Source organism: Mastigoproctus giganteus, chromosome 5, assembly GCF_048544385.1.
Source record: "Mastigoproctus giganteus isolate SK-2022 chromosome 5, ASM4854438v1, whole genome shotgun sequence".
In the NCBI taxonomy this organism is placed as follows: domain Eukaryota; kingdom Metazoa; phylum Arthropoda; class Arachnida; order Uropygi; family Thelyphonidae; genus Mastigoproctus; species Mastigoproctus giganteus.
In genome coordinates this window covers 152,397,074-152,421,151 of record NC_143579.1, presented here as the reverse complement: position 1 = coordinate 152,421,151, position 24,078 = coordinate 152,397,074, and the positions used below count along the sequence as shown (strand labels likewise).

Sequence of the window (24,078 nt, the reverse complement as noted above, 5' to 3'; positions counted from 1 at the left end):
GTCAGAAATTGATTTGTTAGTGGGAACTGTTACATCAGTTTGAGTGGAGACTGTCTGAAATTTTTTTACAGCATTGGCATAGGTCATATTTTTGGTTATAGTAGGAGCTACTAATTTTCTCGCTTCTGGGTAACTTACTTTGTTCTCAACCTTGTATTTTACTATTTTTTTCTCCGTTCTCCACTTTTCACATGTCTTTGAATATGCAGGATGGTCACCTTTGCAATTTGGGCAGGTCATTTTTGTAGCTGTACAGTTACTTTGTATGTGATCTGAGGATCCACAATTAGGGCAGACAGGAACTCCTCTGCATACAGTTTGTGAGTGGCCATACTTTTGGCATTTGTAACACCTTAAAGGGTTTGGAATGTAAGGTCGGATGCGGCAAAGTAAATAACCTGCTTTTACAGAGGAGGGTAAGTTGGGTGTATTGAAGGTGAGGATAATATTTCTTGTAGGTGTCAGTTGATTATCTTTTTTAGTCATTATTCTTTTTGCTTCAATTACATTCTGTCCCTGCAGTTCTTGGGTTATTTCTTCATCGGTGACATTCAGTAAGTCCCAACTGGATATCACACCCTTTGATGAATTTAGGGTTGTGTGTGGAGATATTTTAACTGGAATTCCAGCAAAGCTTGTGAGTTGTAACAGCTTCTCGGAATGTCTGTGGTTGGTGGTTTCTACTAGTAAGTCTCCTGATTGCAGTCTCTTCACCGTCTTGGGAGATCCTGCAATACCCTCCAGATGTTTTTGTATTACAAACGGAGACAATTTATTCATGGGCTGACTAGTAAGGGAGTGGACGATTAAGAACGACGGGCAAGGTTGCTCCATCCGATCAGTCTTTTGTCTCTTTGGATTATCGTTCTCAATATCCTTATGGTCTGTATTATCCATGATTGCTCCTTTTAGCCCTTGGCAAGTGGACTTACTTGCCAAGATTTCCGGCCCCACCACGGGGAGGCAGGAGCAGTGCCGCTAGAAGGCCAAGCGGTTAAAGTGTTAGTTGATTAGTGACCTAGAAAAAAGAATAAAAAGAAAGGTGGCTTTTCTTTCTCTGTTCTAACTTGTGGCTTTTCAAGTGTAGAACGGTTTTAAAAAAATAAGGCTTTAGATAAACGTATAAACTTAAAAATAACTTTAATCGCCTTTGAAGAGCTCTTTATAATCTCACAGATATCGCTTGGCCTCGAAATACGCTTGGCACCCGGGGCCTCTACATTTGGGGGGGAAAGAAAACATATAGATAGATATATAGAACATATGGATCCTGTGAGTAAGTGAGTATACGTATGATGGCCAGTGTTTAAGGTCAGTTGCTACTGATAAAGTAAGGTTTCAATCAGACATTCTCTTTGATCCATGGGAGAAGAGCCCCACAGTCAATGATGTGCACTGAGGATATTGAGAGACAAAAAGGTTCTGGCACTTGTATTACAAGTCCTCAAGTTCTTTAGTGTATAACAGTTATTTGGCAGAAGGTATGCCAACAGTAAAGTTAATGTTATTTCTAGTGCTGCACATAAATCAACAGCTTATAAGTGAGTAGAAAGAGAAATACTGTGAGAGGATATTTTAGAGGCAGATATGAATACTGTGCCACTATGTGCAGGGATTGTAGCTGCATTTGCAATGGTTCTATCTTTTCTATATATCGTAATATAATGTGTAGTAAAATTTTGTTTTGGGGGGATACTTGTAGAGTTAAACTGGAACTGTTTTTTTTTGCAAATAAATTATATTCAATTTGCAATTGAGTGTAATTATTAATTACAATCATGTAGGGAGAGAGACAGTCTAGTTTGTTGTTATTATTATACTTCTTTTGGTTCTGAATGATGTTTTTTTCCACTCAGGTACCCAGCTCTGCCATAGGGAGCAAGAGTGACCTTGAGTGGACAAATAATGTGTTTAATGGATTAATTACTCTAACAAATAAAAAAAACACATATTTTCTTTCCTGACTTTGCTTATTACTTATAAGATTGAAACTGTTGAACTGTCTATCTGTCTTTATATAAACTTAAAAAAGAGTGATTACTTGTTGGAAAATGCTTTGGCATCTGGGGTTGCTCCATGACGGAAACAATGTTTTTATTAGTTGTTCTTTTCACCCAAAGATCACTCAGTATCAATCTTTATAAAAAAAATACATGATAGTTTCTTATTCTGACAATGGGTCTGCAATATTCCTGGAAAATTAATACAATAAAGATTTAATCAGTCTTGTTTATAACACATTCACAAATATTAATTTTTAATAATTACTAATTTATAAATAGTATATTTATAGTACACTGTATTATTAGCATTGGCAGAGACATATGGTGCAAGAAAGCATCATATGTCTCAGCTAATACTTAAATCTAATCTCTGCTAATAATATTTAAATGTATAAATTTTAATGTTAAAGTGTAAAAAAAGCAATTTTTTTTTGCAAAATAATTTACAAAATCTGCAAAAGAGTAAATTAATGCAGTGAAAAAACTGAAACAAAGCATTTTTTTCACACTTTTACAGCATTCACTATTCTATGCTATTAATTCAGTGTATTGGAGGAATCAAAAGCACCTTATTTCCAATGTTTCTGCAAGTGAAGTTTAGTATTATCAAGCTAAAACTATTAGCTTGATGTTATTCAACAACCATGTTGAATAAGACAAATTAATCTCTCTCTCTCTCTTTTTTTTACACTAGTTAGGTACACTTATAATAGACAGACATTTACAGAGTAGGGAAGGTAAAAACAGCTGAGTCAACTAGATCTTATGCCAATTTTTCACTTTAAATGTTTTAACAAGTAAAAAAAAATATTTCAATGTACAAAAATCTCTGCTGCTGTTTTTCTTATAACTAAATTTATTAAAATAATTTTACTGCATACACAATTTCCAAAGTCAAATTTTTTATCTAGTAAACACTGAACTAATATTTCGTAACATATAAAATAGCCTCAAGCTGCAAACAGTATGATATCATCATCACCTATTGTTGAAAAAGATTCAGCATCTATACATTCCAGTTGGGATAAAAGATATGTTTACAGATTTATGAAACTTTACTGGATGCATATGAAAAATCAGATCAAGAATAACAAATCAAAAATAAAAGTATCAGTAATATTCAATGTGTAAATTTTTCATTTTAAAAGTAGTAAGAATTTTACTAATGCCAGATTGTGATCTTATTCAGCTAAATGCTATTTATTTCAAAATTGTGTGCTTGTGATAATAATGTGAAAATTATACACAAATACACAGCTTAAACAAACATTCCAAACACATGTTACCTTCTCAAAATTTTTAGCTTTTTTTCTTTGAATCTAATAAAAGATTCAATAATATGATGCAAGTTCAATAATCCATTTCTGAAAATAAGAAAAAAAAGAAGAAACATATATATTGCAATTTCTTTCAAAGCTAGTTTTATTAGATTTCAATGAACCTTAAAAATATAATATTTTCTCATAGAGAACACTATAATGTTTTATTGTGATCTTGAGTCTTTTGTACTTTTTTTTTGTATCAGCAATAAGATTTGATATTCAGGATACATTACTGCAGTTTATTTTTTTATTAGTGATTTATTTCTTAATTATATCAAACAGTATATTTTCTTACTTCTAATCCCAATTAGACATTATTTTCAGATGAAGACCAAGATAAGACATATACTTGATATGCAGGTATGCAAAAATCACATTCAAAATCTTTACTAATACACTATTGTAAAATTAATTAAAAAAAAAAAAATCAGCTTATTATGGTAACTGCTAAAATGTCAAACCCATTCATAAAAATATTTCTAAATGTTTTAGGAACTATCATATCTCATATGTAAATTTTAATCATGGTTACTCTTTTTGTTTTCATTTTCCTTTAGAAGTGTATATAAATTAAATCATATACTAAATCTGAGTGACTAATTCCTAGAAAATATTCCATTTCAGCATCAACCTTTAAAAACATTTTTTTCCCCCTCATGATTCAATAGCAAGGTGTCATTCAGCATTATTATTATTATTATTATTACTAAATTTTGTTGCCAAACAATAATGCCATCATCTATATAATTATATATATTTCATATATAATTATAATCATACAGCAGAGCTTCAATTCTATATAATTATTTTCATTTGAAATGTTGGCCTAAGAAAGAAGTAAAATAAAATGTTTTCAATGACACTGAACTCAAATAACATTAAATTATTCCCATTTCTGGCAGTAGCCCAAACATACAAAACCAATTTTTGTACAGTTACAGTAATAATCACCTTCATTAGTTAACTCCCAAGAGAAAAAAAAAAAAAAAAAAAAAGAAGCACAACAATAAATAATATCAAACTCAATATCTATTAATGGAATATTTTGGCAATAAAAAAAATATATTTCCTTATTATAGCAAAACTTAGGATGCTATACAATTACCATTGCATAAGATAAAGTTTCCATTTTACAAAGCTACTACAATATTTAAATATAAATTCTAATACTATAAAAATTCCCTTACTACAAGCTCGAGAAGTCAATCTCGAGCTTGACTTGTTGTCTCTGTTGATCACCAAACTGACAGATGCAATATGAGACTTTGAAAGCTTTCTCATAATTATGTGCTGGGAGAGAAATGAATATTTAAATACTCCATCAAGCCTGCAGAAATGCTCAGACTACATTAAGCTCTATATAAATTTATGTTCACTGATAAAAAAAAAAAAAGTTTCACTGTCAATCTGTCATTGGACAGAATTTTTTTATGCATAAGAAATTTAAAGTCATACTTAACATTCCTTGGATAATTAGTTTGATAAACAGAATATACAAATAAATTTCAATTACATGATAAAATACCACTGATTCCAGGGATTTTTATAAATGTAACATCATATACTTTAAGTTCACATCCTTTAAGGCTCTGACAACTTAAAAACAAAATGATATATCTGCAATGGCCAAACTTCAAAATCTAAAATAAAATTATGAAGGGGGGTGGGCAGGGCCATTTTGAATAGTTTAATAATATTGAGGAACTGAGAGTGAAACTACAAAATAAGCATAATACATTGAAAGGTAAAATCTAATATCAAGTCCTTACGAGGCACATATTTCTCCCATACACAATGTGTATCCACTGAATTGAGGTAATAAAATCATAAATTCTGGTGAAGTCAATAATATATCATCTTCCATCTAAGTGGAATATGATGTATCCTTCACTTAATAACAGTTGTCATTTCAATGCAAAGCACAAAAAAATATCACAAGGTCCAAACATCAGAGATATATATCAGGACATTGACTCCAGTTTTGCCTGGCTTTGCAATCCCAGTATTTGCCCATGTATATATGAACAGGGTTTCCTGTCGTAGGATCAGTTTGCTTCTTAAACCAGACTGGCTCATATCCAACATAGGGGCGACCTGAAAAAAAAAAAAAATACTAATAATAAATAATAAAAAATAATAAAATAAATAAATAAAATAAAAATCAGTGCAGCTATTGATAAAAAAAAATACTACCTTAATTCCACACAGAATGGGTGCATGTATACTTGCATGTATACCAATGCTAGAAGTACAGTAAATAAATTTGATGAATTTGAAGTGTTGGTCAAGACATCAAAGGAGGATATTCTTGGGATATCAGAGACGTGGTGTCACACAGATATTAGGAATGCAGAATTGGAATTTGGGGAGTACAATGTGTACAGAAAGGATAGACAGGATAGGAAGGGAGGAGGTGTTACGCTGTTAATTAAGAAAAAACATAAAATCAAAAGAAGTGCATTAGTTGATATAGATGAACAGTGCACTGTTGAGTCAGTTTGGTGTGACATAAGCACTGCGAAATCAAAAATAAGAGTAGGAGTGTGTTATAGGCCTAATGACTCGAATGAGCACAATGAACAATTGTACAGAGAAATAGAGTGGGCTAGTAAATCGGAAAGTCTTATAATGGGGGATTTTAACTTCCCAGATATTGACTGGAACTTGTGGATTGGTCACTCGCACACTAGTAAGATTTTTGTAGATTTATTGGATGATTGTTTTCTGCATCAGCATGTTGGAGAGGCAACCAGAGAGGGTAATACTCTTGATCTGGTTATCAGCAGTGATCACAGTGTACTGATGTGGGATGTACTTAAAGATATAATTACAGGGGTAAAGGATAGGGTTTTTGCTTCCATAAAGGTGAGTGCAGTGGTCTCTGACAGTTTTTAAATTCTGTACAATGAGATCAACTGATGATGTTACCAACAGCAAATTCCAAGTGGGAAGTATTCAAGGAATTAATCGGGGAAGCTACTAAAAGTTTCATACCTATTAAGAAATATTGTTCAAGGTTTAGGCCTAAATGGTTAGTTCGAATGGTTAGTTAGTCTCATTAGTTCGAATGAACTAATGAGACTCGTGACAGAGAAGAAAAATGCATGGGATGAATATAAATTATCAGGTGACACAGAAGCCTATGGCAGATATAAGCTAGTCTGTAATCAAGTCACAAAGGACGTTAGGCAGGTGAAGGCAGATTATGAGAAATCTTTGGCAAAGGATGCTAAGAAAAACAGCAAGGATTTCTTTACTTTTATAAACTCTAAAAGGAAGGGGATGAATCTGATTGGTCCACTTGATATCGATGGTTCGACTGTTGATGATCGTACTCAGATAGCAAACAAACTGAATGAGTATTTTGTATTTACATTCACACATGAGGAGTTATTAAAGTTTGAAAATGCCAGAAGATTATCAAATTGTAGCAGGGTGCTTAATGATTTTTTAATAACTCAGAACAAACAAGAGGAGAAATTGTTGAAGTTAAACATAAGAAAGGCACCTGGGGTGGATGGGATCTATCCAGTTATATTAAAGGAGGTGACAAAAGAAGTAAGCAAACCCTTAGCCATAATTAAGAGAGCACCCTTGGACTCAAGGGAGGTCCCCATGGACTGGAGATGTGCAAATGTATTCCCAATTCACAAAGGGGGATCGAAGGGTGACACGAGTAATTACAGACCAGTTAGTTTAACTTCTGTTCTGGATAAAATAATGGAGTCACTGGTTAAAGATGAATTGCAGGATCATTTAGACAAGACTGCAGCAATAATTCAGACACAGCATGGGTTTGTTAAGGGAAAGTCTTGTCTGACAAATTTCATTGGTTATTATGATGTGGTTACAAAGGAACTGGATGCAAAAAATAATTTTGATATCATATACTTGGATTTCAGGAAAGCTTGGAAGACTACTTGCACATGGAAGACTACTGTACAAATTGGAGCAGAATGGTATTAAGGGTAAAGTGCTACAATGGATAAAAGGATGGTTGAGTGCGAGAAGACAGAGGGTGGTAATCAATGGGTGCTGCTCTTCGTGGACTGATGTTATTAGTGGAGTCTCACAAGGTTCGGTGTTGGGTCCACTGTTGTTTTGTATATTTATCAATGATATTGATGTAGGTATATCAGGCTTAGTTTCGAAGTTTGCAGATGATACAAAGGTTGGCAGGGTTGTTAACGACAGTAATGGCAGTGTGCTACTGTAACAGGATCTAGAAAATAGGACAGATGGGCTGAGAAGTGGCAACTGAAGTTTAACATTGACAAATGCAAAGTACTGCATATGGGTAGAAGTAACACCAGAGAAATGTACCAACTGTGTGGTACTACACTTAAGGTAGTAGAAAATGAAAAAGACCTGGGAGCAATTGTGCAGTCAGATATGAAGTTTTCTGAGCAATGTAGACAGGCTGCCAGGGCAGGTCATGGGGTTTTGTCAATGATATATAGGAATTTTGTTAGCAGGGAAAAGGAGGTGATTGTCCCTCTTATAAGGCAATGGTCAGGTCATGCCTTGAGTACTGCATACAGGTCTACAGGACTCATTTTAGGAAGGATGTAGATTTGCTTGAGCGTGTACAGAGAAGGGCAACAAGATTGGTGAGGGGAATGAAGGGATCCTCTTACCAATAGAGGCTTAAGTTCTGCAAATTGCAATGGCTGGAGACTAGGCACCTGTTCGATGATCTGATTGTGGTGTATAAGGACTTGAATAGGTTGAGCACTCTGAATCCTGATTGGATTCTTCCACTTGCTCAGATTACAAACCTAAGGCGGCATAAATTCAAATTAAGGAAAGACAGATGTAGAATAGATGTGCATAAATTTGCCTTTAGCCAGCGGGTGGTTAATTGCTGGAACAAACTTCCATCTGTCGTGGAAGTTGATAGGTTATATAAATTTAAGGAGGAACTGGACAGGCATTTGGAGGGAATGGTTGTGTGAATTTTTATTTTATTTATTTATTTATTTATTTTTATATATTTTTTAATATAGTTTTTTCGACAGCTTAAATTATTAAACTGTTGTGTAGTTTGCAGCCACAAAGGAACTGTTGTCTAGTTTTGCATCCACAAAGGAAGTGGATGCAAAAACCTTTCTATCATCAGCACACATAGGACTTTCATCAGTTTTCATCAATATTTATTGATGAAACTGATAAAAGGCCTGTGTGCTGATGATACAAAGGAGGACAGGGTGATTAATGAACAGTAATGCAGGTATGCTATTTCAACAAGACCTGGATAAATTAGGCAGATGGTGGAAAAGTGGCAATTGAGGTGTAACATTGACAAATGCAAGGTATCGTACCTGAGTAGCAATAACACCAGAATAACCATTGAGTACCGTATCAAAGTAGCAGAGAATGAAAAAATACCCAGGGTAAGATAGGTTGCTAAGACAGCTCATGGGCTTCTGTCATATATATACAGGAATTTTGCCAGCAACAAAAAAGTGAGGATTTATCCTGTTTATAAGGAAATGTTTAGGCTGTTTCTTGAGTACTGCATACAAGTTTGGAAGCTGCATTTCAAGAAGAATGTAGATCTACTGAATTGTGGGCAAAGGAGAGCAACAAGATTTGAGTTTTGTAAATTACAATGGCTGGAAACTAAACACTATACAGGGTGATTCACTACCAGTGCGACAAACTTGCAGGAGGTGTAGGGGGCACAAAGACGAATCGGAATCACATAGCATTGCAGGGTCCGAAATGCCTTCGTCATGTGGTAGAGGACATTGAACGGGAGTTTGCGTGAATAGCGATCCCGCTGGAAGTCAGCATTTGCGAACCGGTTCCCGAGGCAGTAGGATGGCGAGTATTCAAACGTTGAACTGGCTGACATGCACCTTGCGTGTGGAGCTGCGGACTGTAACGGGCGCGTCGCTCTGCGCTTGTACCAGGAACGTTTCCCGCACAGGCGTGTTCCTCATCATACGATTTTCGCACGTGTGCACAGAAGGTTACGTGAGACTGGTTGTTTCACGAGAGGTACCATGAATCGAGAGCGAACGACAAGGACGCCAGACAATGAGGAGAATGTCCTACGTCTTGCAGAAGGCAATCCGAGTACGAGTACTCAAGCGATAGGCCAACGATTGGGTATTTCCCAATCCACTGTATGGAGGATACTGTTAACAAACCAAATGAGTTCATACCATCTGCAACGTGTCCAATCATTGGAGACTGCGGATTATCTACTCCCGAGGACTTTTGCTACTTGGTTTCTTCAACAGAAATGGTTCGGAAATGCTGACTTCCAGCGGGATCGCTGTTCACGCGACCTCCCATTCAACGTCTCTACCTCAGGGCATTTCGGACCCTGCAATGCTATGTGATTCCGATTCGTCTTTGTGCCTCCTACACCTCCTGCAAGTTTGTCGCACTGGTAGTGAATCACCCTGTATAAGGGGTCCTGAGTGATGTGTTTTATGGCTTTAGATAGACGCGATGACAATTAGAAGTGATGGCTAAGTAATGTAGGTAGCTTAATTTTTTTTTTGGTTGATGCCACCATAATACAGCAGGCCCCCGTTATAACGCGGTTCGCTTTACGCTGATTCGCTATAATGCTGTTCTTATATTATAACTCGTATCTGACTATAATGCTGTAACAGATCACTATAACGCTCTTTTACAGATTGCATTTTTGGCATATTGAACGAAATTGTTTCATTTGATGGAGTCGATAGCTTGAAAATTAAAAACAAAACAGCATTAAAACGTTTCCCACGCCGAGAAAATTTTCTCGCACGCTAATTTAACTGCCGTACAGTGACTTGTTACGTAGTTCTGAGAGCAACATTTTAAAAAATTATCAAGTATATTGCTTGTAATATTTGCGTTATATGCATTTATCTGAAGTCTAGTCATCACTCAGTACCGTATTAGACATCATGCGAAATGGACAGTTTACTTGAACATTGTATCATAATTAATGCAACCAACGCAGTTACATTTTCGAAGAGTTAATAATGGCCGATAAGAATGAAAAAGCAACAACGTCTGAGCGCAGTAAGAAGACTATAAATGTAAGAAAAAGACTGAATTTGAAAATTAAATTAGACGTTTTGAAGCGAATCGATTCAGGTCAAAGACAAGCGGATGTGTGCCATAACTTAGGACTCGCAAATTTAACTGTAAGAACAATTATAAAAAAAAAAAATAAAGAATTAATTTTAGCGGCAGGAAAGATAGCTGTTCCACTGCAAGCAACTAGGGCTAGGCCGGCTATTAGGATTGAAATGGAAAGACTAACTAATTTTATTTAAGATAATATCCAATGCAGAATTCAGTTAAGTTAAATATTATTAAAAAAAGAGAGAGAAAGATATTAGCCAATGTGATGATCTGAAGAAAACTCACCTAAAAAAAAAAAAAAATGTGGAACCATTTAAAACTAATAAGGGCTGGTTGAATAGATTTAAAATCCAGGGAGAAGCCGCAAGTGCAGATTACAGAGCCGAAACTTTCAAAAAAGAACTTGTTAAAATTATTGAAGAGGGGTATTATGTGTTATACTTCTCAACAAGTTTTCAACATACATAAAGTATACAACATACTTTTGTGGAAACGAATGCCTAAAAGAAGTTTCATATTGAAAGAACAAAAAAACATGCCAGGTTTCAAAGCGGCGAAGGATCGGTTGACTTTATTGTAGGGTGGTAACACTGTGGGGATTTAAAATTAATACCCCTTTTAGTTTATTTGGAAGAGGGACAAAGTTCAACCCAAAATCGACACATTTTTCTTGATTAAATTTCATCAATTAAATTAAATCAATTTAGATCAATTAAATTCATGATTTTAATTGGAATTTTAAGTGTAATTTTGATACGTAAGTAGTCACCACATAATTATATACGTATGTAATGCAGAATATTTTATATATACAAATATTTGAATATTAAATATTTTGACCGACATTTGTGCATCTTTTCGCTACCGTTTATTATTGATTAGGAAATATCCTATGGCACCGACCACAACTCACAAATACATATGTTACCTTATGGGAATGTGGCGCTCGCTTAGCGCGGATTCACTTAGCGCTCTGTTTTTACGGAACGAATTATCAGCGTTAAGCGGGGGTCACCTGTACTAATATGATGCCTGAAGGTAAATATCATCTAGCATTCTGTTACTCTATATCACTTAAGATTTTAAATTTGTACTCCTGGTTCTTGTCTCTCCTACCATTGGGAATATACTTGATTATTGAGAATATTCATTTTATTAATCCCCTTCTTCCTAAGGTTCTGTTCATCAAATGTTAAGGTCCACACTGGAACTTTCTGTATATTGACAATAATTACAGTAATTATCACACCCTCATCAGTCTGGTTGCCTTTTTTGTGGTAAATAGGTATCTCAAAAGTTTGAAACATGTAGGTTGGCATTAATAGATAATTTTATTAGCTATTATAATTAATTTATAACTTCACAAGGGTGTAATCTCAACTTGATAACATATTAATTATAATGTAACCTTGATAATAACATAAATTTGATGGTGTAATAGATATTACTATTACTGCATAACTAATGCATAGTGTTATCATTGCATTTAAGTGTATTACTTTAGTATAGTACTCTTAATTAAATTGAATTTGAACAGAAATTATGCCTCAGACCAGAGCAGTAAAACAAAGTGCTCAAAGTATTGGGAATGCAGTGGCCCGGTGAGGACTTGGGGGGGGGGAGGTTGTTATAACCTACCCCCAACCTATCTACGACCCTATCTACGCAAAATTAATTATTCCTACTCGGGGACCACCTGCCAAAAAAAAACGTACAAACTGCCGTCATTGTCAGCCCCAAGCTCCTTAACATCCAAAAATGCCTGCAAGCTGCCACCCTCATACCTTGGCATGTACTTGAAATGTGTGACGTCCTGCTGGCGGTAACACTATTAACAAATTGGGTAAACACCACTGCACAATATTCTGCATCAAAGAAGATAAGTATCTCACCTTACTCCAAAGCCTGGTGGAATCCGACTGCACACATGGCCTTCCTGTTAAAGCAGCAGCCACACCAGATCTGGAAAAGAACTCAACAGACTTCCGACCGGATATCTCATACAAGAGCACGAGCACCATTTAATAAGGAGAAATCACGAGCAATAACAGAACACCTGGACGCCCAACTTCAAAAAGGGAAAATCCCATACCGCTTCAGGTCCTACAGCTTTCCGAGTCAGTTGGACCCAACTCAATGGTTAGATCATATTACCAGATTCAATACGCGTCCAGATCAACTAAACTCTCTTTTATGTCACGACAACGAATTGCAACAAGACATCTTGCATTTCATCACCATCTCTACACACCAGTTGACAGTGGCGATAAACTCCCTTCCAGCGACAGCAACTGTGGGGGCCGACAAAGTGCCGCAATTCATGGTAAAATGTCTCAGTCCGTTCATCCTCCAACCGCTCAAGTCCATCTTCAACGGAATTCTAACAACAAGAAATTTTCCTAAAGCCTGGAACAGCTACCTCGTTAGACTACATCCAAAAGTTCGAAACCCCACTCTACCCAGGCACTTTCGGCCGATATCTAACTCCTCAACGCTCCTGAAAATCCTGGAAAAATCTATGCTGCCCACCTTAATGAATCAGATTCTTGGAGATAGGCCGCCACAGGTCCACTATGCAATCCGAAACCGATTCACAGTGACAAACCTCCTTGCAACCACATGTAATATATTGTCCACCTTTGAACAGCAAGAGGAACTCGCAATCACGTACCTGGATATTGAAGCTGCCTTTGATGCCATCAACGTGTCGGCACTCCTCCGCTTACTGGAAGACCACTATCTAATCCAAGGTAATATCCTCTGGTTCATAGCTTCACTCCTCTATGATAGAGTACTACAAAAAGTCGATGCCTATGCACAATCGCACAAGAAGGCAATTTCTGCTGGTGTTCCGCAAGGAGGAGTCCTATCTGGCTTATTATTTACAGCCATCATTGCGCCTCTTGTCAGTAACAATGAGAAAATCATCACCTATGCAGATGATATAAAAATTCTAACGCCTATTGCTTCCAACAATCACCTTGAAGCTACAGCAAGCATTAATGATAGTCTCATCAATGTCGCCTCTTACCTCAAACAGTACGGACTCTCAATCAACCCACAAAAAACAAAACTAATGGTGTTCTCTCTCAGACCAACCCCTACAATAATAGCCCCAACACTTGATGGAACTGTAATATCTGCCACTCCTACACATGTGGATTTGGGAATAGTATTTGACCCAAAACTCCGGTTTCATGCTCATGTAGACAAGCCTACTTCCAGAGCAGCCTCTCTCCAATGGCTAGCTAAACAACAACTAATTTATGTTAAGGAACCTCGTATAATTAAGAAATATATCAGAACAGTAGTTTATTCTCCACTCCTCTATGCTGCTGAAGTGTGGGCATCAGCAGCTACTACAACAAAGAAACCAATCCTCGCTGCAGAATTCTGGCTACTTAAATGGGCTAACTGGAAAGCTTGTCTCCCACCACAGGACAGAACTACAGCTTTAGCTACCTCACTGGGGATGCAGCGACTCCCTGACATCATTGAAATACAATGACTGATAGTTACAGTTAAAATGATCACAGGCCCGATCTCAACACCATCCATTTGGGATTCGTGTTACTGGCGAATACCCAAGCCAGAACTTCGGTCAACCGCGATGCTCCGCTTGAGGAATTGGAGGCTTCATATCTCAGACCACTTCCTCCCAAACCAAATGCTAACGGAAGTACAGCACCTCGACGCTGACCTTCAGAAGTTTTGCATCCATAAAACCTACAGGAAAGAAGTATTAGCAGCTCGCTCCAATCCCAGAATCTAATGAGAACAAGTTCGTGCATCCTCCACACCATCTGCCAAGCTATCCTGTGCCACGATAGAACTCGTTTGACAGAGAAGTGCCATTCATATATATTATATTTATTGTAAATATAACCGTACAATGTCACTTGCAAATATAGTTAATACTGTGTAATGACATGTTTACATGTTATATCTTCAATTTTAGAATGTGCATTATCCATCATATATCCTGATGTGAGCCCCTGGCCGTTGGCCGTGATGGGACAATTGCAACTTTACTCAATTGCAACTTTACTTAAATCTATATATGTACATTGTATTAATTTAGTTGCAATAAAGATTCTCTCTCTCTACTACTTTAGCATTATTTGAGGCATATGATGCAAGAAAGCAAGCTTCTACAGCATCAGCAAAAAAAAAAAAAAAAACCCTTCCCATTTCACCTATCCAGTCAACTCCAATGTTTGTCTATTTAAGCTTTCAACTTCCACAACAACTGATGGAAGTCTGTTCCAGCAATCAACTAACTGTTGGCTAAAGGCAAACTTCCACACATATCTATTCTACAACTGTCTCTCCTCAAATTTGAATCTATTCCCCCTCAGGTCTGAGCAAGCAGACATATCCCGTGAGCACTGAGCCTGCTCAAACCATTCAAAGTCTTATACACTTCAATCAGATCACCTCGCAGTTGCTTAGTCTCCAGATGCTGCAACTTGCAGAACTTAAGCCTTTCTTCATAAGAGCACCCGTTTATTCTTCTCACCAATCTTGTTGCCCTTCTCTGTACTTGTTCTAGCAACTCTACATCATTTGTAAAATGAGGCCTCCAGACCTGTATACAGTACTCAAGATGTGGCTTGACCATTGCCTTATACAAAGGGATAAGAATCGCCTCCTTGTCTCTTCTAGCAAAATTCCCATATATCATTGAAAAAACTCCATGACCTGCTCTGGTAGCTCGTCTGCACTGTCAGAGAACTTCATATCTGATTGCACAATTACCCTAAGGTCTCTTTCATTCTCCACTAATCTGAGTGAAAAAGATCTACCGTGGACCATATGGGGGATTGAACCCACGACCTTTGCGTTATTAGCAAAAGGCTCTAACCAACTGAGCTAATGGGCCATTAAAAGTAAAGAAAAAGACATATACACATAACTAGTATATACAGACACATATGTATAACTAGTCATGTACAGGTTTGGGTCTTTTGTACCCTATGGCGTTATCTTAGTAGATGACTACAATAACTGTATGTGTCTGATTCCTGTGATTGTCTGGAGTGTAAAGAGAAAGTTATTTATTTATTTATGACTTTATAAGCTAATGTGATTTATAAATCCAAAAGCAAAACTAAAATACAGGTTTTGCTTTCACTATCATTTTGGCAGTCTCAAGTGCATTGCTGCTCTAGTTATGTGTTCTCAGTTTTCATAGCTTTAGTGGAACTTCAGTGCTTTTTACCATGTGGTTTAGACGAGTGAAAGGAGTAAACAAAGTAAGGGTGCCCCCTGGAACTGGTACAGTGAAAATTCAAGGGACCATTTTCATCCTTAAGCAATATCAATTGAGAAGAACTATTGCTGAAACTACTGTTGTTACCAACAGGAAGAAAGCAACAACTCTCATACAGTTTTGAAAGAGAGTATAAGATTCTCATGGCAATGAGAAACATTGTTGCAACCTATGAAGATGCAAGAAAATGTCAAAAGGAAATTTTAGACATGGCAAAACACCTTAATATGGAAGTAGATACTTCCATATCAAAGTGGGACAATATGAAGATGCTGGACTCTCACAGAGAGGGTCTGATGGCATGATTTGATTGGGTTACAGGCACAAATGGAAATTGAAAAAAAAAAAAAAAGGTATGATAGTGATGATGAACTCTCCAGTACCCCTTCAAATAACCTGAACCTTAAACATTTAAGAGACATCATGATGAAGGTGGATGAGATAATAGGTTTCAAAGTGGATTCTAATTCCAATGTTGAAAAAGCAGTAATGTTGTCAAGAGGCCTTCATGATATCACTGTTTGCTATAAGATTCTTTATGATGAAAAGAAGACGGCAACTCATCAGCTTTCATTGAATGAATTTTTCAAAGAGGATTAGTTTATAAGGTATGTGCACTTTAGTTGTATTTATTCATATTTCCTTTGAATATCAAGTTATTCACAAAACTTCAGGAACATATCTTGGCAAGTTATACGAGTTTATACGAAAATTTAATGTTCACTTAGCATACATTCAGTTAAATGTACAGTTTTTCAAGAACAAAATGCATATTTTAATTGAGTGTGAGATGCTTCGTCCCTAATTATTTGTATTCCAGCTGTTAACAATTTTGAATTCGAGCAAGACTGGAAACCACACAGCCTAATTTCATTGATTTGCATGAGTTTATACAAAATAAAATTAGAAGTACAGAAAATTAGAAGTACAATATATAGCAGTTCAATGAAACCATAACTGAAGTATACTTACAAAGGATGGGTTCCAGGATTAAAAAGTGACCACTGCTTTTGAAGTAGTGATACATACACAGACCACTGTTAATTTTTTATTCATCACATGTAGCAGAAATGCAGAGGAAAAACGAATGGATTTTGTCACTTAGTTCTAGATTTTTAAATAATGTTTCAAAACAACCATTTCTTTATTCAAGTTATATGTCTACTAAAAATATGATTAATTATTAATATTTTCAAGAATCCATAGTAATAAAAAAAAATGTCACACTGTAATATCACTTTTAAATAAAGGATGACCCTTTCAAGGCACTACTGTGAGAATTGTTATTTCCATCAGGCAAATGAATGATGTGCAACCCAACTGCAGTAAGCTTTAAACCAAGTATCACTGTATACAATCACTACCTTCTCGTTCACTGTTCCAGATGGAATCCAATATCACAATATGGTAGTGAATGGGTCATCTCTAGTTGAAAGAGGGATAATGATCACATAATTATAATGCTATCTGATTATCTTGAACTTGACAATGCTTCAATAGTTAAATTTAAAGTGTTTAGAAACTAACCTTCAGAAGCAGCCATTTCAGCATCTTGTTCTCTTTTACGGCGAGCAGCCCTCTGTTTTTCCTCTAACAAAAGTTTCACTCTGTTAGCATCATCCCATGCTCCTTCTTCCATTAAACGCTGGTCAGGTCGTAGGCGACTGTCAGTAGGAGCAACCCCATCTTCAGGCTCATTCAACTGACAAGCCAACAATGTAAAGTTATACATCTTCTCGTAATCTGGTCTAAAAATACAAACTCTGAATATTAAAATTCTATCTGGTATTAAGCAATTTAATACATTTTGTCATAATTTAAAATTTCTAATTCAGAGAGGGAATTATACATATACGTACACATGGTTTCTATTTTGCATTTTAACTCTACTCCCCCTTCCCACCCAATTAAGCCTACACAAGATGGAAGGTAGGTAAGTCCATACAAGAATGTGTGTGTGTTTTTTTTTTTTTTTTTTTTTTTTGTGAACCCCAAACATGAGAGGTATTAGAACCTATAGTACTTAGTACCGTGCTTGGGTTGGAGATTGAGAAGACGAAAGAAGATATTTGTTGACATTGGACTTGAACTTCTGTAGATTGTAATTTTCAGGAAATACGTATGAAGGAAGGTTGTTCCAGAAAACGGCAGTTGAATGAATAAATGAGGAAGATGAAAAGTTGGTTCTGTGGGTTTGAAGTTGGACAGTAAATGGATGTTGGCTGGTGGCGGCACGTGTTCGGACTGTTTTGAAAGAGAGAGCGGCAATTATAGAAGCCAATTCAGAAGAACAGTGCCCATGGAAGTATCTGTAGAAGAGGCATGCAGCAGAAACAGTGCGTCTATGAGACAGCGAGTGGAGAGACTCTGTTAGAGATGAATCATTAATTAACCTAACTGCCCTCTTCTGAATGGAATCAAGAAGCCTGAGAGAGGCTTTGGGGGCACCACCCCAGATGTGGGAACAATATTCCATGGCAGGGCGGATTTGCGATTTATACAGAGTGAGCAGCTGTTTGGAAGAGAAGTAACGCCGAGAGCGAAAGAGAAAACCAAGTTTTTTAGATGCAGAGGAAGCAATATTTGTAATGTGCTTGTGCCAAGAGAGATTAGAAGTCAGGGTAATCCCCAATAGAGATATATCCTTTTGCCTAGAAATTGGAGTGTCACTAAAGATAAGCATAGGAGCAGAAGAATCCTTTTTGCGAGATATAAGACAAGACTGAGTTTTAGAAGGGTTGAAATCAACTAAGTTGTCTTTGCCCAACTTGAGAATTACCTGAAGATTGGCATTTAAGGAATTGGTAGCAGATTTTCAAATAGTTGAAGCTGATTGAGCAGGACAAGGTTTCTCAAAATGGAAAGTTGAATGCAATGTGCTATCATCGGCAAAACTATGGATAGGATTTCCAGTCAATGGAAGAAGGTCATTGATATACAAGAGGAAAAGAGTGGGCGAAAGAACTGAACCTTGGGGGACACCGGCATTAGTGGAGAAGTTAGAAGACAGAGAGCCATCAACCATCACCCTCAGTGAGCGATCAGAGAGAAAACTGGATAACCAATTATTAAAAACAGTTGGCAAACCATAAGATGGAAGCTTGTTTAGAAGACCATTATGCCAAACACGATCAAAAGCCTTTGAGATGTCAAGAGCAACTACTTGTGTTTCACCGAACCTTTCCATTGAATTAGTCCATAAATGGGTAACATAAGCCAGAATATCACCAGTGGATCAACACTGACGGAATCCATACTGGTGATCGTTGATCAGACGGAAGGTTTCTAGGTAGTTTAAGAGTTGGCAGTTAATTGATTTCTCCATTACTTTAGAAAGAGTAGAAGTAATTGCAATGGGACGATAATTGGATGGGAAGGATTTGTCACCCTTTTTAGGAACTGGCTGGATATGAGCAAATTTCCAAGCAGAAGGAAAAACACCTTTCGAATAAGAAAGTGAAAAAAGGCGGCAAAGAATAGGAGTAAGTTCAGGAGCACAGGTTTTGAGAACAAGTGGAGAAATACCATCAGGACCTGGAGCTTTCTTAGCATCGAGATTCATCAAAATCCTGATATCCTTTTGACTGAAGACCACAGGAGGCATTGAATGGAGTGTGTTGGGAATGGTGGGAGGTGTTTTAGCAAGATCGTTAATACATGAGCTGGAAGAAAAATGGGATGCTAGCAGGTCAGCTTTATCCTTGGCTGAAGTGACAACAGAACTATCTGGTTTGGACAGAGGTGGGAGCAGAGATGGGCAAAAGTTGCGGCCAATAGCTTTGGCAAGAGACCAGAATGCTCGGCTACCATTAGGGCAAGAAGCAAGTTTTCTACTCTTAGCCTGTTCAAACTCTAGTTTGGACTGATTAATAACTGCTTTACAATTGTTGCGAGCTTTGGCGTAGGCAGAAAATGAAACTGAAGAATTAGAAACAAGCCAATTACGATATGCAACATTCTTCTCTTGGACAGCCTTAGCACATTTATTGGAAAACCAAGGTTTAGATAAAGGATGAGATTTTAAAGTGGAGTGTGGGATAAAGGATTCCATTCCTGCAAGAATAATTTCACTGACACGATCTGAGCAAACGTTGACATCAGAACTTTTGAAACAGTAATCCGACCAAGGAAAAGAAGAAAAGAAGTCTCGCAGGTCATCCCATTTTGCATTCTTGTAATGCCAAACAACACGAGGTTGGGAATAGCCATGAGATAAAGGTTCCATTGGAGAAGAGACAATCACCAAATTGTGATCTGAAGTGCCTAAAGGACCTCTCACTTCGACCTTGTACTTAGAAGGGTTGTTTGTGAGAAATAGATCAAGCGTATTGGCTGTATGATTAGGATTGTCCGGTATTCTTGTAGGTAAATGAACAATCTGTGCTAGGTCATTAGTAATTGCAAAAGCCTCAGCATCTCGACCTGCTGGGTCGGTGTGACTAGAAAACGTCCGGTGACTAGAAATTGTCCGGAATTCTTGTAGGTAAATGAACAATCTGTGCTCGGTCATTAGTAATTGCAAAAGCCTCAGCATCTCAACCTGCTGGGTCGGTGTGACTAGAAAACGGAAGCCAGCTGGGGTTGTGAACATTAAAATCACCAAGGAAAATTACCTCACTGTTAGGAGAGTTGGACTGGAGAAAGTCAAGTTGCAAAGAGAGGAAGTCAAAGAGCTCCAAGTGATTAGTCGAGTTGGGAGAACGGTAGAGACAACAGATGAATTTGACACAATGAGGTAGAGAGATTTTAAGCCAGAGAAGATCAAAGAGAGGAGATTCCAAATTGCCAAGTCTCTGACAGGGAATATCAGAACGGACATATGCACAAGTACCAACCTTTGAGGCGAAAGGAATCATACAGCGAATAATTTGGGCATCTGAGATGAGCAGTAGTTGAATCAACCGATAACTGAGATTCTGTCAGAAAAAGTACATGAGGTTTGGCAGACTGCAAGTGGAAATGGACATCGTTGAGATTAGAATTGAGACCACGTATATTTGTGAAATGAATTAGTAATGTGTAATAAGATCCTGGACTGAGAAATAAACAAGTTTGCTCATTTAGCCTTATCTAATCTACATACAGCCCATGAGAGAAAGAGTAATTAAAAAAAACAAAAGTAGTCAAAAAACTTGAAAATATTTAATCTTTCATTACAATGCAACAAAAGTTATTTCAGTGTCCATGTGGTGTACATACATATCACATGGCTTGGTTTATATAAGAAGGGAAAAAAAGTATTTTTACTTAAATTTATTATTATAATAATGAGCCCTGGCTTCACACTGACTTGCTTTTTCATTGGTTTTCCAGTGCGGATAGATAGACAGAGAGAGACAATACAGATCCCACAAAAATTTCAAATGAGTGGTTTGATAAATAATTTTTAATAAAAACTGCATAGTGATCCTAAGACCAAAGTTGCAAATGTCTTAAAAGTCCAGAGCTATTCCTTTTAGATATCAAAGAAAACTTTCTTATAGTTAAAAAGAATGTGTTGAGCATTTGCATCAATTTCTGCTATCAACCCTTTTGCCATCAGCCCTCTATTTGATTTTACAAGGCACATTTGAAACATACATAAAACTTAGATCATTAGTTGACAAATTCAAAAATAAAATACATTAAAGATTATGAGCAATGTGCAAATAGATATCACATATATGAAAATAAAAGTTAAATTAAAACATGTATATTGATACTGATTAACAGCTTGTAAATATTGAAAACTTTCTGTTATGTCTCAGTCAGTTGATTAAAAGTGATAAAACAAACAGTGTGTGTAAAATTTGCACATTCAATTAAAACATGCTTATGGTTAAAATGGTATATTGTTTGCACGCACACGCACACGCACGAGGGTCTGCTGGAAAAGACATCTAAGATGGCTAGCCAAAAAAGAAATACTTCCTCTTTACTATTTCTTGCATGGATAAATGTGAATGTATCTATTCATACAAAGAACTGCATGGAGAGATGCAACTGTTGGATTAGTAGTAGCAGCAAGTGATGGAAAAAGAAGCAAGCCTATGTGGCATCAGCCAAAAAAAGGTAACTCTACTCATCTCATCTGTACATCCACTTGAATAATCTTTCCTTAAATTTTTTCAAATCATCAAATTCCATAACATCAGATGGGAGTTTGTTTCAATATTCATTCTCTGGCTGAGAGAAAATTTTCACATCTGTCCTGAACCATCCTTTTTGTACAAAATTTAAATTTATTTAATGTTAAGTGTGTTGTTTGAAAAAGAGCAAGGATGCCACCAGCATTTAATTTACTCAATCCATTTAAAAATCTCAAGCACCTCAATTAGGGTTCCTTGCAGTTGCTTATTTTTTAAGCACTCAAATTTGAAATCTTCCTTGGGAGGAGTACCCTCCTACCCCCCAAATCTTGTTGCTCTTTTCTAAACCTGTTCCAACAGATCCGTATGCCTCCTAAAAGGAGGCATCCAGAATTCTATGCAGTATCCAAGGTGTAGCCTAACCACTGCCCAATGCAATGGGATCATCACCTCCTTGCCTATTGCTAGCAAAATAATATTGACAAAATATGATGAGCTGTTCTTTCAGTCTATCTGCAGTGTTCAGAGAACTTCATGTCTGTACAATTACCCCTAGATCTCTTTCATTCTCTACCAACTTGAGTGTGGTACTATTTAATTAGTATGTTATTCTGGGATAACTGTTACTTATACCTTACATTTAATCTCAATTTAACACTTCTTGATTATCACTTCTCAGCTCACCTGCCACATTATTATAATAATTAATTAATTACACTACCCAACAAATTTTTTTTTTCGTCATACCTCTGGAATGAAAGTTGGTTATTTTGAATATATTACTTCGGTTACATCTACATCAAAAGATATACATATTTTTTAAATTCAATGTTTTTATACAATATCAGCATACATGGTTATACTTATTACACACAATATATGTTACTTAGACATGTTTCCCACTCAATGATTTCTTTTTATACTCCAGATTGCTTTCCCATTTAAGGAACCAACAGTAATCTCCCATCATGGCAGAGTCCCAGAGGCCTTGGTACTGTTTTTCCATTGCAGATATGTCCTGGTGGAAGTGCTCTCCTTGTTCATCACTGACATCTGCTAAGTTTTCAGGAAAGAAATACAAATGGGAATGAAGGAAATGCATTTTCAATGACTTTTTTGGCACCACATGTTCTTGTAACATTTCAGCAAGTTTGTCACCAGTTGCTCATAGTTCTCTTCTTTTCTCTTTCCGAGAAATCTGTGTACCACAGCCTTGAAAGATCTCCATGCAGCCAGTTCAACACCATTCAGGTTTCTTTGAAATTCTTCATCTTTTAGGAGCTTTCTTATTTGAGGACCTATGAAAATTCCTTCCTTCATCTTTGCATGAGATAAATTTGGAAACATTTTCAGTAAATATGCGAATCCTCTGCTTTCTTTATCCAGTGCCTTAGTGAAATTCTTAATCAGGCCTGGCTTGATGTGTAAAGGGTGAAGAAAAACCTTTTGTGGCTCAACCAATGGAACATACTTTGCATTGCTTCTGCTGGGAATATTTCATCTCTCTTGCTGCTGTATTCTAAGACGTGGTGTTTGGCTGTTGACTATTCCACAAACACAGGAAACAACAGTATTTAGTGAAACCACCTTGCAACCCAACAAGCAGTCCAATCACTTTGAGATCACCACAAATATTCCAACCATAGTCATTGTAACATATAGCAGCAAGAATCTGGGACATACTATTGTAAGTTTCTTTAAATTTTACAGCATGAACAAGAGGAATTGATGGTAAAGTATTTTCATTATGAAGCAATACTGCTTTCAAATTTAGATTTGATGCATCAATGAACAAACACCATTCAGAGGTATTGTGATCAATATTCAGTTCCTGCATAAGACCAATGACGTCTTTGCACACATGTTGTTTTCCATTGCAAAATATCATGAAAACTCTTCATTTCGCTTATGGTACAGTGGTACCTTGGTTTGCGAGCATAATTCGTTCCGGAAACGTGCTCGTAATCCAAAGCACTCGTATATCAAAGCGAATTTCCCCATAAGAAATAATGGAAACTCAGATGATTTGTTCCAAAACTCAAAAATATTCACATACTGTAAAAATGATTAATACAAAATACATACATACCTTTTTATATTTTTAAAAGCAATCGAATTTATTAATTATTGGGTAGAACGACTTTCACTGTCACTAACGGAATCACTACTATCTGTTGACTTTTTCTTTTTGTGCAACTTTAACAAAGAACCTCTCCAATGACACTTGCTTTTGCCTCCTTTTGAGGATTTCGCAGAAATATGACATTGCATTGTCGTTAAACAGATTCATCGCTTGCACTGCCACAGCCTTATTCGGGTGG

General features: G+C 36.6%; 1 protein-coding gene across 2 annotated transcripts in view; it reads right to left on the bottom strand.

Annotated features, from left to right (window-relative positions):
* Positions 1-4,501: 4,501 nt before the first annotated feature.
* Osbp (oxysterol binding protein) overlaps positions 4,502-24,078 on the bottom strand; it is a 494,514-nt gene continuing 474,937 nt past the window's right edge. For both annotated transcript variants that reach the window (XM_090374241.1, XM_090374242.1), the window contains 2 exons: positions 17,217-17,437; positions 4,502-5,419 (listed from right to left, as the gene is read on the bottom strand). In XM_090374241.1, coding sequence (XP_090230367.1) covers positions 5,274-5,419; positions 17,217-17,437 — 367 coding nt within the window. In that variant the 3' untranslated portion in view covers positions 4,502-5,273. The remainder of the gene's footprint in view (positions 5,420-17,216; positions 17,438-24,078) is intronic.